General features: G+C 51.4%; 1 protein-coding gene across 8 annotated transcripts; it reads left to right on the plus strand.

Moving 5' to 3' along the window:
- Positions 1 to 1641: 1641 nt before the first annotated feature.
- Positions 1642 to 12016, plus strand: C2CD2L (C2CD2 like). Of its 8 annotated transcripts, XM_054662773.2 has the most exons (15): positions 1642 to 2018; positions 2267 to 2989; positions 4998 to 5093; positions 5455 to 5574; positions 5741 to 5851; positions 5946 to 6062; positions 6157 to 6268; positions 6415 to 6523; positions 7222 to 7286; positions 7376 to 7503; positions 7594 to 7768; positions 8505 to 8606; positions 8749 to 8882; positions 8974 to 9259; positions 10932 to 12016. In XM_054662773.2, exons 2-15 carry the CDS (start codon positions 2636 to 2638, stop codon positions 11141 to 11143), a joined length of 2121 nt encoding a protein of 706 aa, XP_054518748.1. In that variant the 5' UTR covers positions 1642 to 2018; positions 2267 to 2635; the 3' UTR covers positions 11144 to 12016. The 8 variants fall into 8 exon arrangements, with proteins under 8 accessions (XP_054518748.1, XP_016777620.1, XP_508807.3 ...); XM_016922131.4 differs by lacking the exon at positions 1642 to 2018 and having other exon boundaries at positions 2236 to 2989; positions 8746 to 8882; positions 10912 to 12016; XM_508807.8 differs by lacking the exon at positions 1642 to 2018 and having other exon boundaries at positions 2236 to 2989; positions 8746 to 8882.
- The last annotated feature ends 4111 nt before the right edge of the window (positions 12017 to 16127 follow it).

The following is a 16127-nucleotide window of genomic DNA, read 5'->3' on the forward strand; positions in this document are numbered from 1 at the left end:
TAGGAAGCTCTTCAGTACTGTGGAGGATACAAACTAATATAATTGCAGTTGCTTGCCCCCAGGGAGTCTACTTCAGCATATTTAGAGCATCTTGGTTGAATTTGAGGGAAGAGAGATGACTAAGACATGGTTCCCACCCCTAGGCAGCTTCCTGATGCATGGAAAAAGCAGACATATAAACAATCAGCTAGACTCTAAGGCAGAATGTAAGTGCTAGAGGTCTAAGTAATGGAAGAAAGAGGGAGGACTAGGCTGGGCACAGTGGCTCTCACCTGTAATCCCAGCACTTTGGGAGGCCGAGGCGGGAGGATGACCTGAGGTCAGGAGTTCGAGATCAGCCTGGCCAACATGGTGAAACCCTGTCTCTACTAAAAATAACAAAAATTAGCCAGGCATGATGGCGCATGCCTATAGTCCCAACTACTTGGTAGGCTGAGGCAGGAGAATCACTCAAACCTGGGAGGTGGAGGTTGCAGTGAGCCAAGATCTCGCTACTGCACTCCAGCCTGGGCAACAGTGACTTTCTGTCTCAAGAAAAGAGAAAAAAAAAAAAAAAAGAGGGAGGACTAACTAGGGAGACTCATGTAACTAGGGAGACTCACAATTCAGATGCTGAATTGTGAAGCAGTATCTGGCAGCATAGGACCAAGCACTCAGTGGAGAAGTTGAGGGGATAAATCAAAGAAGTCAGAGAATGGAGATCACTAGGGGGTCTGAGGGTTCCTGAAGGATTCTTGGGGGAAGAGGGTCTTCATAGGGAAAGCTTCTACCTGGACAACTTCCTGCATAACCTGCTCCCCTAAACCCTAGCTGCTCTTCCCACTGACAGCTTCCTCCTGCATCCCTGGTTCTGGCCCTGAGTTCTCTCCTCCCTTGATTTCATGTCTTCTCCTCCCTTTGAGATTAGAAACCCAGACTCTAGGAATCTCCACTGATTTGGCAGTCCAGTGACAATGCATGGGCAGGGCCACAGGAGGTTACCTCATTCACCCCCACCTCTCCCCATCATTCCTTACAGGGAAATCTAGGGAGGCCCAGGCTACCCCACCACCTCCTCTGGCTCAGACAAACCTGTTGCTGACCGTCAGTTTCTGTCTAGCCCTGCAACCCCACACTTCAGAAGGCATTGTTTATTCTCTTATTCTCATGTGCTCATTCCTCAGACAACTACTTGGGTTTGGGAGAAAGATACTTAACACCTTTCCGTCCTATCTCTTTAAGAAAGGGACTGTGTGCCAAAGACCTTCCCACATGTATGAAGAAGGGGCTCTTGGGAGAATGTGAATTCCCCCAGGATTCCTTTGAATCCTTTTGCAGGTATTTCCTTCCCCTGTCCTCAGCAAGCATTGATGAGCCCCAGTCCTGTAGAGGTTGAATCAACTCCTTGAGTCTAGGAAAAGATGGCTTCTGAGGCCAGAGGTTGGGCAGTGTACCTACAGCACCATTTCTTGGGAGCTTGTTGGGATATCACATACTTAGAGTGGCAAGGTCTTGTGGCTGAATCTATTGATAGTCCAGTGCTACATTGCCAGCTCCCTTGTCATTACCACCCCCTCTACACGTGCTCCATAGGCAGGAGCTGTTACTATGGAAATACATTATTTTTAAAAACAGACACACAGCCTGGGCTTGGGAATCTCCAGAACAAACCTACACGAGCAAGGAGGTTAATGGGGCTGTTTCTGGGTCCAAGCTCCAAGAGGAAGGAGGGTGATGATGGTGGGGGGAATTCAAATTCGGTGTTCTACTCTCAACCTCTCCCAGCTTCAGGTTCTGCTTTCTCTCTGTTGACATCAGCTGGACCTCTGCCAGACACTTCTATCTGGGAGGGACGCTCTGCGTCTCCTTACCCTGGGCCTAGCTTCCCCCAGGAAATGGGAAGCTAGAAGTCGCTGAGTCTGGGGGTGTTGGGTGAAGGGGGCGGTGATTTCCACAGGGGTCACCTCCTTCTTAACCTCACAGGCGTCCGACCTGTGGAAATCTAACAAGCATAGGGGAAAGCAAAGGCAGCATCTTAGGTAAGTGAAGTTACTCTTGCCTTGAGCTGAGTGTGGGAGCACCGCGATTGCAAGATGGGGCGAGGTGATCAAAGATCCCGCCTATTTTCAACCCCGGAACCTCCTCCGCTCGCTGCTAGCCCTCCCGCCCTCCTCCAGCGACGGAGCGCCAGGCTGTCCTGGCCCCGCCCGGCGCGGGTGCGGCTCCTTTAAGGGCGGGTGGGGGCGGGGCGCCGGCGGTGTTGTCAGTGTCAGCTCTGCGCACGCAGCCCTCCCGGAGCCGGTGCCGGCCCGCGAGCCCCAGCGTCTCTGCAGACCAGTCCCCTCCAAGGTCCGGCGGGGCCCGCGCGGTGGGAGGAGTCGGGCACTGGCCGGCGACTAACTGGGGTCCGACTGCTGACCAAGCTAGGAGAGACCCGGGCCACGGAGACAGAGACCCCGGCATCGCGACCCCCGAGGACCTCCTCTCCTCGCCCTGTGGCACCCACTAGTCCTGGGCACTCAGCCGCGGAGAGCCCCCGACCCCGCGCGCCCAGCCCCGGGGGAGCCCACCTCCGCCCCGCGGCCCGCCCGGGCCATGCTCCCCCGGGGCAGCGGCTGAGCCCCAGCCGGGACCGGGACCGGCGCCCGCGCGGAGCATGGATCCGGGCTGGGGGCAGCGGGACGTGGGCTGGGCGGCCTTGCTGATCCTCTTCGCCGCCTCGCTGCTCACGGTGTTCGCCTGGCTGCTGCAATATGCCCGGGGCTTGTGGCTGGCGCGGGCCCGCGGGGACCGGGGCCCGGGACCCGCCTTAGCCGGGGAACCCGCGGGTTCCCTGCGGGAGCTGGGCGTGTGGCGCTCGCTGCTGCGGCTGCGGGCGACTCGGGCTGGCGCCGCCGAGGAGCCAGGAGTCCGGGGCCTCCTGGCGTCACTCTTCGCCTTCAAGTCTTTCCGGGAGAACTGGCAGCGGGCTTGGGTGCGAGCGCTGAACGAGCAGGCCTGCAGAGACGGGGTGAGTTGGACCAAGCGCTTGGGTGGTCCCTTCAGCCTTTCCTTCCAGGGGAGGGACTGACTGCTCGTGCTAGGAGGCCAGACGAGGGTGGGCATAAACTGGGGAACCCTATGGCTTCTCTTCCCCTCTCGGATCAGAGAAAAGGGTGCCGCTAAGGCTGGGGGTTGTAGAAATCCAACTGGGTCCCCAGACTTCCATTTCTGTGGGCAAGGTACTCTGGCTCCAAACCCAAGCACAAGTTGCTGTTCTCATAGCAACGCTAATCCCTGTGCCTGAGGGCACTTCCGCCTTGCCTGGGTGCTGATTGTGTTGGGGCATGGGAGACAGGTGCACCTGCAGAAGGAATTTGCCTGCTTCTCATGCCACCACACCCATTTAACATTTCATGCCCCAAATCCCTGGTGTGGTCAGGCAGATCCCCAAGGAGCCTGAATCACCCCCCTACCCGACAGTAATTTCACTGCTACAGTCAAACACATCCTTCTCCTCCATGCTGGCCTGTGGTTCACTGGGGGTTGGGGAGTGTTCAGGTGGAGAGCAGATTGACAGTGCCCCTATCAGTAGATGAGCTTGGAACTGCCCCTTGAGGGTCAGTCACAAACCAGTCCAGCCTACTTCCTCCCATTGCACCATGGGCATCTGGCCTCCCAGGAAGTGGGGCAGGAAGCGTGGTCATGAGATGGAGATAAGGTGGGAGGTAGAAGTCTCTCTTTTCTGGAGCTCCCTCCCATCCTGACCCAGCAATCTCTCCTTGCTCTCACAGTCCATCAGCTCCTTGCTCAGAGGGTTCTCTATTTCCAGCCACTATGAGTTTGGAGGCTTTACCTTACTAGTTCCCCAGATGCCGGAAACAGAAACGTCCACAAGAAATTGCTCTATTTACTCTGTCCAGCTGGCTGGCTAAAAGCCAGATGGCATCTGTCAGTTTACACCTTGAACCCACCTCTTCATCCAACTCTCCCTGTACCTTGTCCCTCGGTCAGAAGCAACTCCCCAGGATAGCTGACTCAACTGGACATTGGCCTCCCTTGCAGAGGGTGGGGAGATTGAGGTTTCAAGCATCCATCTCCCCATCTTCCTTGGCCTAGCCTTTGAATGAGACAGCTACCAGAGCAAAGGAGTTGGCTTCCCCTGGTTTGCCAAGCAAATGAACCCTATGGATTTGTTTCCTCCATCTCAAGACCCAAGGAAGAGTTGCCAGCCAATTCTGTGCCCCTTCCTCAATTCTGTGTCCGCACTGCTCTCCAGGTGGGGCTGCGGTAGGTTGCTTCCATTACTGTGGACGAATTAGGGAGCAGCTCTTTTGAGATCTAAGCAGCTTTCTGCTCTCTAATACCGTCCTGCTATCTGCCTTGAGGAATTAGCCAGGCCCCTGGACTCTTGGGTCCTCTGAGCTTGTATCTCTTCCCAGTCCCCCTGGTACAGATCCCCAAGGCCATGCTCATCTTCATCTCCAAGAATATGAAGCATCATACTCTTGAAGCCTCCACATCTTATTTATTTGGAAGAAGGCTTAGCTTCATTTCTGCAGCTCTTATCTTGAACAAGGTGGCTCTACCACCTTTACCGGGGCTTAGCCCTTTCCCTCTGCCCAGCTATTATATATAGGTGGCAACCAGCACCTTAACTTTTTTCTATGTAGGATTTTTTGTTTGTTTGTTATTTGTTTTTTTAGGAGGTAGGGTAGGGGATAAAAGGGATTGCAGGGAGAAGAAGAAGGAAGCTCTTGGTATTCCAGGAGGATGCCAGGGTCTTCAGCTTAAGGTGATCTAGTCTCTGAGGTGGACTAACTCCCCATTGCTCAGTGGCTCCTAGCAGCTACAGGCCCCTGGAGAGGCAGACCTTGAGGGGACTACCTCCTGTCTTAAAGCCCTGAGCCAAGGAGGGGCCAGAAGCCAGCCTGCAGCTGAGGCCTCCGCAGTGGCAGAGTCCAGCCAGCAACTGAGCAGGCCAACCCTGTGGGGGGCAGCTCCAGAGACCTGATCCAATGCCCACATTACTCCCTCAGAGCTCCATCCAAATCGCCTTTGAGGAGGTGCCCCAACTCCCACCCAGAGCCAGCATCAGTCATGTGACCTGCGTAGACCAATCTGAGCATACCATGGTAAGGGTCTGATGGGCACTGCCCTCTTTGGGGTCCAAGAAGGACTGACCCCTAGGGCTCCCTTTAGTCCAGAGGTTCTTAACCTGGAGTCTGTGAATGCCTTATGGATCTAAGGATTGGCTTCAGGAAGTCTGAGAATCCCATTGAAGTTATGTGCAAAATGTTGGATGTGTGTTTATATGCATTTTTCTGGGGAGAGGAGTCTTTGGCATTTATCTGATTCTTTTAGGGATTTATGATCCTGAAAACATGAAGTCCTTAGGAAAACGGAAGTGGGGAGGGGTCTGCTGAACTATTACAGGGCAGTTCAAAGCAGGGTGAGCACCCTTCCCCCACATCTGACCCACCTCGCCGGTCTCAGGTGCTGCGTTGCCAGCTCTCTGCTGAGGAGGTGCGGTTCCCAGTCTCTGTGACCCAGCAGTCCCCCGCTGCCGTCTCCATGGAGACCTACCACGTCACTCTGACACTGCCACCAACACAGGTAGAAGGGGATGTGGGAAACTGAGTTGGGCAGGGGCGGTTCCATTGGCTCAGCTTCTTCCATTTGTTTCCTCTCTGGGATGGAATTCAGGAAGGGAGGGTCCTCGAATTAGGAGTCCTTGGGTAAATGGGGCAAGTCAGCCCAGTCACTTTGTTCCTGTCTGTAGTTGGAAGTCAACCTGGAGGAAATCCCTGGTGAGGGACTGCTCATATCCTGGGCCTTCACTGATCGCCCAGATCTCAGCCTAACGGTGCTTCCCAAGCTTCAGGCCAGGGAGGTAAGGAGGCAGAGCTGGCAGAGAAGAGGCAGAACGGGGAGGGAGGCAGAGGTGGGGGATCCACCTCCTTGTTGTTCCCTTCTTCTCTCTGCAGAGAGGTGAAGAACAAGTGGAGCTCTCCACAATTGAGGAACTGATCAAGGATGCCATAGTCAGCACCCAGCCAGCCATGATGGTCAACCTCAGGGCTTGCTCTGCCCCAGGAGGCCTGGTGAGTTGGCACCCAAAGCAAAAGATTTGCATGCACCTTGTTCCTAGGGTGCTATGTCAGGATTCTTGCTCTTTGGACTTTCTTCTGCTCTTAGGTACCCAGTGAGAAGCCACCCATGATGCCTCAGGCTCAGCCAGCCATCCCCAGACCTAACCGGTTATTCCTACGGCAGCTTCGGGCATCTCACTTGGGAAATGAGCTGGAAGGTGAGAGCTGGAAGTGGCTGCGGGACTGCCAAGGCTGTGGTTGGTTGCAGATGCTCTCTGCCCCTCTGCCAAGGGTACAGCCTCTTTATTCTGCAGTGACTTCCCATCTCTGATCTGAGCATCTTCTAACTTCTGGTTCATCACAGGCACCGAGGAACTGTGCTGTGTAGCTGAACTCGACAACCCCATGCAGCAGAAGTGGACCAAGCCCGCGAGGGCTGGATCCGAGGTGGAGTGGACAGAAGACCTGGCACTGTAAGGAGTAACCCTGCCCCGACCCCATGCTCCAGAGCAGAGAGGATCAAACCCTTCCAGCACAGTCCTTGCAGGAATCAGCTCTGTTTTCAGTAGCCTTTGGCGTGAGCCCCTATTGTATGCCAGGCCCTGGCGTGGGTCTTAGGGATACAGACTTGACCAAGATACAGCCCCCACCCCTGGGTCAATGACAAGCTTGAGGCAGAGACAGGTGTACATAAAGAAGATGGTAAAACCGCTCCAGTTGAGGTTTATGTAATGTGCCGTCAGAGTGCCTAGGTGGGGGGGAGATTAATTCCCATGAGGGAATAAGGATCAGAGTAGGCTTCATGGAGGAGATGACATTTAAACCACACTTTAGAGCAAGAGTAGGATTTCATCAGAGTGTGAAAGTATTCTCGGCAGAGGGAAGAGCTGGAGCAAATGAAAGAGGGTGGCTTGCAACTGAGAGACTGGCAAGACAGGAAGAGCAGGACCAGGGAGGATTTGAATGCATAGCTGAGAAGCATGGTTTCCACTCAGGCCCTGTCCCTTTCTCTTGGGACGAGAGAGAATTTGGAGGCCAGGAGAATCTGATTGGAGCATTTGTGCCGTTTTATTTATGTACACAGCTCTCTGCCTCTGGCCTGTGATCCACTCAAGTGTGGGTTCAGCTTGCTAATTTTCTCCTTCCTGCCCCATCTCCTCTTGTCCCACAGGGATCTGGGCCCCCAGAGCTGGGAGCTGACCCTGAAAGTGCTGAGGAGCAGCAGCTGTGGAGACAGTAAGTGAGGGGTGGGAGGGGCACCCCTGGGTGGGTACAGAGTGGGGTCTGGCCATGGGCCCAGCTCACAGTGCCATCCCTTTCCCCAGCCGAACTCCTAGGCCAGGCCACACTGCCTGTGGGCTCCCCCTCCAGACCACTGTCTCGAAGACAGTTGTGCCCACTCACCCCAGGGCCAGGGAAAGCCCTGGGACCAGCAGCCACCATGGCAGTGGAGGTGAGAAGCTGACCCCTGGGGTAGGTGGGAGGACACAGGGGATGGGCAGTCTCCGAGGCTCTGTCTCTTCTCTCTCCCACCCCTGGGCAGCTTCACTATGAGGAGGGCTCTCCCCGGAACCTGGGTACTCCCACCTCCTCCACTCCACGCCCCAGCATCACACCTACCAAGAAGATTGAGCTTGACCGGACCATCATGCCCGATGGCACCATTGTCACCACAGTCACCACTGTCCAGTCCCGGCCCCGTATAGACGGCAAATTAGGTAAAGAGAAGGAGCCTGGGAGCCCAGCTCTAGCCAGGGGCCCGGGACTGCAGACCCAAGGCAGGACAGTGAAAGAGGAGAGAAAGCCTTAATTCCAACTCCCCGTTTTCAGACATTCCATTCCAGTCCTACCACATCTTCCTCCCAATCTTTGTCTCTTCCAAACTTTCCCTTACCTCCTGCCGTTTCCCCAGCAATTCCTCTCACTCTGCCACCCTTCTGGATCCTCCTGCCCCTCCTCACACAGGACTGTTGCACTCCTACCTTCCAGCTTCCCCTCTGGCTTTTCACAGGTGTCCTTAGCCCCAGCTGACTATAATTGTCCATCCTGCTACCCTCAGCCCTCCAGCACCCCCTGGGGTCCTCCAACAAACCCAGAGGCCTCTGTGGCATTTCTACCCCACTCAGTGGGCCCCCATGGCACTTCTGCCATTATAGGGGCCCCATTGAATTGCCCCAACTTCAGGGAGCCCCAGTACCCGCTCTGTCCCCGCTCCATATTTTCATAGCATCTCCCCACACCTTCGGCAGGCCCCATGGCACTTTCCTACACTCCCATTAGCTCCTGGGGTGTCTTTTAGTCCCCACGGCATCTTCTTAATCACCCTTGTGATTAATCACCCTTTAATCATTCTTGCCCTCTGAGTCACCCAAAGTCTGCATCTCAACAAAGACAGTAGGGGTGGGGGCCACTCTGAAGCACCTCCCAGCTCACTGACCCTCCCCCACCCACCAGACTCCCCCTCCCGCTCCCCGTCCAAGGTGGAGGTGACCGAGAAGACGACAACTGTGCTGAGTGAGAGCAGTGGCCCCAGCAATACCTCCCATAGCAGCAGCCGTGAGTGGGGAATGGGGTGCATGAGTGTGGGTTGGCCCTGGTGCCCCAGCATCAAAAAGTACTCTGGGTGGGATAGGAGGAGTTCCAATCCAAGAAAGAGCCAGGGAGAAGTCAGGTTATTCATTCTCTGCACCCCTAGCAGGGGACAGCCACCTTTCCAACGGCTTGGACCCTGTAGCAGAGACAGCGATTCGCCAGCTGACAGAGCCCAGTGGGCGGGTGGCCAAGAAGACACCCACCAAGCGCAGCACTCTCATCATCTCTGGTGTTTCCAAGGTAACAGGGCTCTGGGGAGAGGAGCTGGGATGGGGAGAAAGCCCTAATGGGTCGGTCACTCCTGCCCATTAAAACCCGTCCCTCCTGCCAGGTGCCCATTGCTCAGGACGAGTTGGCGCTATCCCTGGGCTATGCGGCATCCCTGGAAGCCTCAGTGCAGGATGACGCAGGGACCAGCGGAGGCCCCTCTTCACCTCCCTCAGACCCACCAGCCATGTCTCCAGGACCGCTAGATGCCCTCTCTAGTCCCACAAGTGTCCAGGAAGCAGACGAGACAACCCGTTCGGATATTTCTGAGAGGCCATCTGTGGATGATATTGAGTCGGAAACGGGGTCCACTGGTGCCCTGGAGACCCGCAGCCTCAAGGATCACAAAGGTAGGGGGACGTTGGCAGGGTGCCCCTCATCTCTTCTTTTATGCACATATCATGACCTGGGGGACCTCAAGCCAGCGTGCCTTCTCCTTCTTCCCCTAAGAGATAGCCGGATTCCCAGCCTAGTTCAGCCAAGCTAGCCTAGAGGGGGATCTTGGTGCCTTGGTTCCTGGCCTAGATCTGACATGCTTGTGATAGGAAGGGATGCCAAATTATTTCCCTTTACCTCCATTGTTCTTTCTTCCTGAGTCTAAGTGCCAGTTTTCCTGCCCTTTAAAAAAAAATTATAAAAATTTATTCCTAGGCAGGGTGTGGTGGCTCACACCGGCACTTTGGGAGGCCAAGGCGGGTGGATTACCTGAGTCCAGGAGTTCAAGACTAGCCTGGGCAACATGGCGAGAGCCCATCTCTACTAAAAATACAATAAATTGGCCGGGCATAGTGGCACACACCTGTAATCTCAGCTACTCAGGGGGCTGAGGAGGGAGGATTCCTTGAGCCTGGGAGTTTGAGGTTCAAGGAGGTTGAAGCAGTGAGCTGTGATTGTGCCACTGCACTCCAGCCTGGGTGACAGAGTGAGACCCTGTCTCAAAAAAAAATTTTTTTTTCCATGGCCGGGCACGGTGGTTAATGCCTGTAATCCTAGCACTTTGGGAGGCCAAAGCGGGTGGATCACAAGGTCAGGAGTTCAAGACCAGCCTGGCCAACATGGGTAAACCCCATCTCTACTAAAAATACATACATTAGCCAGACGTGGTGGCAGGCGCCTGTAATCCCAGCTACTTGGGAGGCTGAGGCAGGAGAATCGCTTGGAACTGGGGGGTTGGAGGTTGCAGTGAGCCCAGATCATGACACTGCACTCCAGCCTGGGTGACAGAGTGAGACTCTGTCTCAAAAAAAAAAAAAAAATTCTTCCCTTTCAATCTGCACCCTCTCCCCCATGAGTATAAGAAATCCTACCCTTGGATTATCCATCTGGCAGCAAGACAGGCAGTGACCAGTGGTGGTAGTTCTTCTAACTTTAAAAGATGAGAGGCTCACCCTAAAACATCTTCATTCCTCTACCAGTGAGACTATCAACCATGGATCTATCTATCTATTTTTTAAGCCTGCGTCACTTCTTGAGATAATGAGGTTTCTACCTCCAAAGCCTGCTGGGTGAGCACCTTGCTCATTATACTGGTTCTGAATTTACCTCTTTGAAGTTTCTAGATGCACCACTTCCTGCTCACAGCCTGGAATTCGGTTAACAAGTCAGTGTCAACCTACCTTTCCCTTCATGATTTATAGACTTTTGGGAGTACCTTCTGGTAGCTTTTGTCTTCCCATAGGAAAGAGGCCCAATCCCAGTTTGTCCTCACAAAGCAGCCAGCTCCGTGATATCTCTTTTGCGGGCAGAGTTAAGATTGTACACAGATCCCCACAAGTACCACGATTTTTGCCTCAGGAAGGATAAAGCACATGTTTGTTTCTGCTTTCGTTTTCTTTTTTCTTTTTTTCACGAAGCCTTATGGAGAAGTATGTTTCTGCTTTCTTTCCTGAGGAAGCCTGGCTTCTGGGCCACGGGACTGATCCTGTCCACATCCTCTTTCCCTCCATTCTCCATCGTGTCTCTGCCCCCGTCTCACCCCACCCCGTGCCCCTCTCTGCCTCAGCTTCCCCTCTTCCCCTGCAGTGAGTTTCCTGCGCAGCGGCACTAAGCTCATCTTCCGCCGGAGGCCTAGGCAGAAGGAAGCTGGCCTGAGCCAATCACACGATGACCTCTCCAACGCAACGGCCACGCCCAGTGTCCGAAAGAAGGCCGGCAGCTTTTCTCGCCGCCTTATCAAGCGCTTTTCCTTCAAATCCAAACCCAAGGCCAATGGTAACCCCAGCCCCCAGCTCTGAGGACCCAGCTCTGAAAGGGCACGAGTTCTCTCAGCCCATTCCCCACCTCCCCTTCCATACCCCTTCCTGGATCTCCAGTGCCTGGGCCAGGAAAGCCCTCTGGGTTCCGGGAAGCCCTGTCCACCCTGGGCCATGGGGCCGGTTGGAAGGATACTTGGAACGGGAAGCACATGAGAGGTGGGCACCCGTTGCCGAGGACATGGACGAGGGACTGGTGGCTGGGAGGGAGAGGAGGGCCCTGTCCGGCATGTGTGGGTATTCCCCAGAAGCATTTGCCTCCTGCTGAGCCTGGTCCCTGAGCGGAGTCCCAGGGTGCTCAGCTCTTCAGCTGACCCTTCTTCCCTTATTTATTCTCTTTTCTATTTATATGTGTGGCTTAGGACCCTCCGTGAACAGATGATAGAGGGCATCTCTCCCAGGTGACCCTTCTTTTCTGTCCCAGGAGGGTGGGTAATTCCCTTTGGGATGGGGCTCCCACACCTCCCTCAGGTCCCCACTCAGACCAGCACCAGTGTCTGCCTCTGAGAATGTTGGCAGCTCACAGAGAGCAGGGCCGGCCCGGGATGGGGGGCAGGTACTCCCCACCTTCCTGCCTCCCCTCCTGCTCCTCATCCCTCCCTCCCCCTTTATTACCGTTTTTTGTACTTGATGCCTTCTCTGTGAGCAGTGGCTCTGTGGGAAGGAGGGAGCCGGGAGCCTGGTGGGAAGCCTTCCCCAGAGGGATGGCTTTAGGGGCTTTATTTAAAGACTGTGATGATGGAGCCACGCAAGGCTGCACCTCTGTGTGTTGGGAGACGATGATGATGTCCATTGCTGTGTGATGGCTTGGAATTTAATTTATTAAAGTCAAATTGGAGTTTATAAACTGGACAACTGGTTATCCTTTGAAAGGCAGTAGGCAGCCAGGCTGTGACATGGATGGTGTGGGAGGATGAGACAGGGGCCCGGATAATGAGGTCGGGTAGATGACACACATTGTGGATCTGCTAAGAAGTTCCTGCAGGGAAGAAGGGGTGTGCAGAGAAAGGATGGAAGAGACAGGAGGCTCTGGAGTATGAAATTGTAGCAAAAAACTCAATCAACTAGTACAGGTTAGTCTTCATTCCCCTTTCTGGAACAGGCTGCTCCTTCTAGGATGTAATGGAGACCAAAGCTTGGACCCTGTAACTAGACTGCCTGCCTGGGTTTGAGTCCCAGCTCTTCTAATTACTTGTGTGACCTTAGGCAAGTTATGTAACCTCTAAGTGCCTCAGTTTTCTCATCTGTAAAATGGGAACTTCAATCATCATGGCTATCATTTGGTTGTGGATGAGAAGTAAATGAAGTGCTGAGTGTTAACTGTTGCCTCAGAAGAAACTGGGAGGGGGAAGTCTTAGAAGTGTTTCAACATAATAAAAGCTCTCTCATTCTGAAATGTGGGCAAATTTCAGGGATTGATAGATCCTAGCAAACTGTGTCCCTGGTTCCCGTGCTTGAGATCTTATACAGGACTTGAACCAGGTAAGCTGCTACAGGATATTGGGCAGAATGCAGGACCAGGAAGCAAGAAAACTGAGTCTGCCACAGACAAACCAAGTGATCTTGAGCAGGCAACTTCTTTGGGGACCTCAATTTCCTCATATCTAAAATAAGGGTGACCTGGATAAACATTCAGGTCACTTCCAGCCTTGACATTCTATGACTACCTATATCTCAGGGTGTTTAGGGCACATGCCTTTGGGTAGATAGCATGTGGAAATTGTTACTATTCCCCATGCTCCTGTCCACACTACTCACCAAATATGAGATATCTGGGAAGAATGGAGGGTATAGATTTTTTTTTTCAATTAGATAGTTTTATATATTTGGGGGGACAAGTGCAGGTTTCTTACATGCATATATTGCATGCATAGAGGTGAAGTCTGGGCTTTTTTTAGTGTACGCATCGCCCAAATAGTGAACATCATACCCAATAGGTAGTTTTTTAACCCTCACCCTCCTCCCACCTTCTCACCTTTCATAGTCTCTGATGTCTTTTATTCCACTCTATATGTCCATGTATACCCATTATTTAGCTCCCACTTATAAATGAGAATATGCCATATTTGACTTTCTGTTTCTGAGTTATTTCACCAAGGATAATGGCCTCCAGTTCCACCCATGTTGCTGGAAAACACATGATTTCATTCTTTTTTATGGCTGAGTAGTATTCCACTGTGTGTGTGTGTGTGTTGGGCGATGATAATGATGTCCATTGCTGTGTGACAGCTTGGAATTTAATTTATTAAAGTCAAGTTGGAGTTTATAAACTGCATTTTCTTTATCACTCACTACATTCACTACGTTTCCTTTATCCAATCCTCCATTGATGGACACATCGATTTGGTTGATTTTTATGTAGTGAAATGTTCAATTCTAGGTCATGAAAATTCAAAGAGATTTTTCAAGCTGTTTCCCCAGTCTAAGAAATGTAACTCTTAGTGGTTCACAGAGGAACAGTTTTTCTACCAGTATGACACGACAACCAAACACAGTGAACTTGTGATTGCACAAGAAACTTTTGTTGATGGGAGAACAGGTATTCAGAGTTCTACAGGACCTGGGGAATGAGTAGATGGTAACTGGAATCTGTATTGAGCTTCCAGTACTGAGCTGCCCAGAGTTCCATGGAATCACATATTTTAGTGAAGAAGAGCCTGATCACGTTTCAAAAATAGGGAATTTTTAAATGAATGAAAAAAATACGAAACATATTTTCATCAACTTAATCCATTTCACACTTTCAGAAGAGATCCACAGCTTTTAATGAGTATGAATTATGCTTTCAGTTTTTGTGGCAGCTTTTAAAGAACAAATCTCAGGATATGTCTGAATTACCCAGCCAAAATTGTGGCTTGTTTTCAAGAGAAGCAGATTGAGATAGAAGTAAACTATGCTAGACAGAATGACACTGCTTTAAATTTTGGAAACATATATATGGATCCCAGAGCAATCCTGAAATTTTTGCTCTGTAACCTATGTTTGAGTTTACACAGCTCTGTGAATGAACTTTTTCTTCATAAAATTGCTAAATAAAGCTAAAAGCTATTTTCAGTGGTGTAAATCTGAATTAAAATGAGGATGGCATTTCATGAAGTACTACTATATGCATTTTTGAATGAATAAAGTTGGTAAGATATATTTTGTTACTTTTGAATTACATTTTTTAAAACGCTTTTTTTTTTTTTTTTTTTTTTTGAGACAGAGTCTCTCTCTGTTGCCCAGGCTGGAGTGCAGTGGAGTGATCTTGGCTCACTGCAACCTCTGCCTCTCAGGTTCAAGCGATTTTCCTGCCTCAGCCTCCTGAGTAGCTGGCACTACAGGCGCCCACCACCACACCTGGCTAATCTTTGTATTTTTTGTAGAGATGGGGTTTCACCATGTTGGCCAGGCTGGTTTCGAATTCCTGACCTCATGATCCACCTGCCTCGGCCTCCCAAAGTGCTGGGATTACAGGCATGAGCCACCGCGCCCGGCAAAACCCTATTTTAAAATAGGGACCAAGTTATAACTCACTGTTGTTAAAACCAAAATTTATGCACAAGTATGACTTTACTATCTTAATGGCATTTTAAATTTTATTTTATATATATTGAACATTTAATGTGTTTTCTGATTGTACAAATTATATAGGTTTATTTTTAGATTAGAAGATACAGAAAACTACAATGCAATAAAATATCAGTCTTAACCAACTTTATTAAGGTATATTATTTAACAAGTATGTCTTGAACCCTTACTGAGTTTCAGCCACTGGGCTGAGTGATGGGTTTTTTGTTTTGTTTTGTTTTTTGTTTTGTTTTGAGACAGAGTCTTGCTCTGTTGCCCAGGCTGGTGTGCAGTGGTGCCATCTCAGCTCACTGCAAACTGTGCCTCCTGGGTTCAAGCGATTCTCCTGCCTCAGCCTCCCGAGTAGCTGAGATTATAGGCGCCCGCCACGATGCCCAGCTAGTTTTTGTATTTTTAGTAGAGACGGGGTTTCCCCATGTTGGCCAGGCTGGTCTTGAGCTCCTGACCTCGTGTGATCCACTCACCTCGGCCTCCCAAAGTGCTGGGATCACAGGCGTGAGCCACGACACCCGGCCCACTGATGGAGTTATAAAGGTGAAGAACTAGTCTAGTGAAGAATGCAGACTGAGAGTAAACAGACAAATACAATGCGACTGAGCTGTATTGTTAAATACAAGAAAGGACTATCAGGAAGACTTTTTGGAAAAAGAAGCATCTACACTGAGACCATAAAAATTAGTAGGAATCAGTCAAATAAATGTGGGAGGAGGAGAAAGGGATTATTCCAGGTAAAGAAAACAAGTTCAAGGCTTGAGAGGTAAAAGGTGGCTTGGTGTGGTGGAAAAGGTGAAAGAAATTTGCGACTGGAGAGCAAGAAATATGGTCGAGAAGGACTAAAAAAAAGTAGACAGGGAGAGCCCAGATGCTGAAGGGTCTAGAAAACCTCAGTATGGTTTTGGAGCTTTGCCCTGAAAGCAATAGAATGCCTTTGAATTGTCTGAAGCAGATGGTAACTTGATCAGGTCTGCTTTTTGCAAAGTGGAGAATGCTTTGGAAGGAAGCAAGTGTGCACGCAGCGGGACCCATTAGACTAATGTATAAATCCTGCCTGGAGGTCATCACTGGACAGGGGAGGTGGGGGAGGCGGTGAAGATAAACAAAAGGGGATAAATTTGAAATATCCTGTTTTAAAAGGAGGTAGAATCTACAGAACTTGGCAATGGATTGGATGTGAGAAGTGAGAGGAATCAGTGATGACTGCCAGCTTTCTGACCTGAACGAGTGGATGGATGAAGGGAAGCCGAGTTTTGGGGGGAAAGAGAAACATATAATACCAACATTTAAAACATAATAAGACTAAGAGGCTGAAGGAAAGGGTAGAACCTTCAATCTGAGCCGAGCGGGGCCGACAGCGCTGGGCAGCCTCCCACGCCTTTTTCTCCGCGAGGCCCACGCA

The sequence above is a fragment of the Pan troglodytes genome, chromosome 9 (genome assembly GCF_028858775.2).
Source record: "Pan troglodytes isolate AG18354 chromosome 9, NHGRI_mPanTro3-v2.0_pri, whole genome shotgun sequence".
Classification (NCBI taxonomy): Eukaryota; Metazoa; Chordata; class Mammalia; order Primates; family Hominidae; genus Pan; species Pan troglodytes.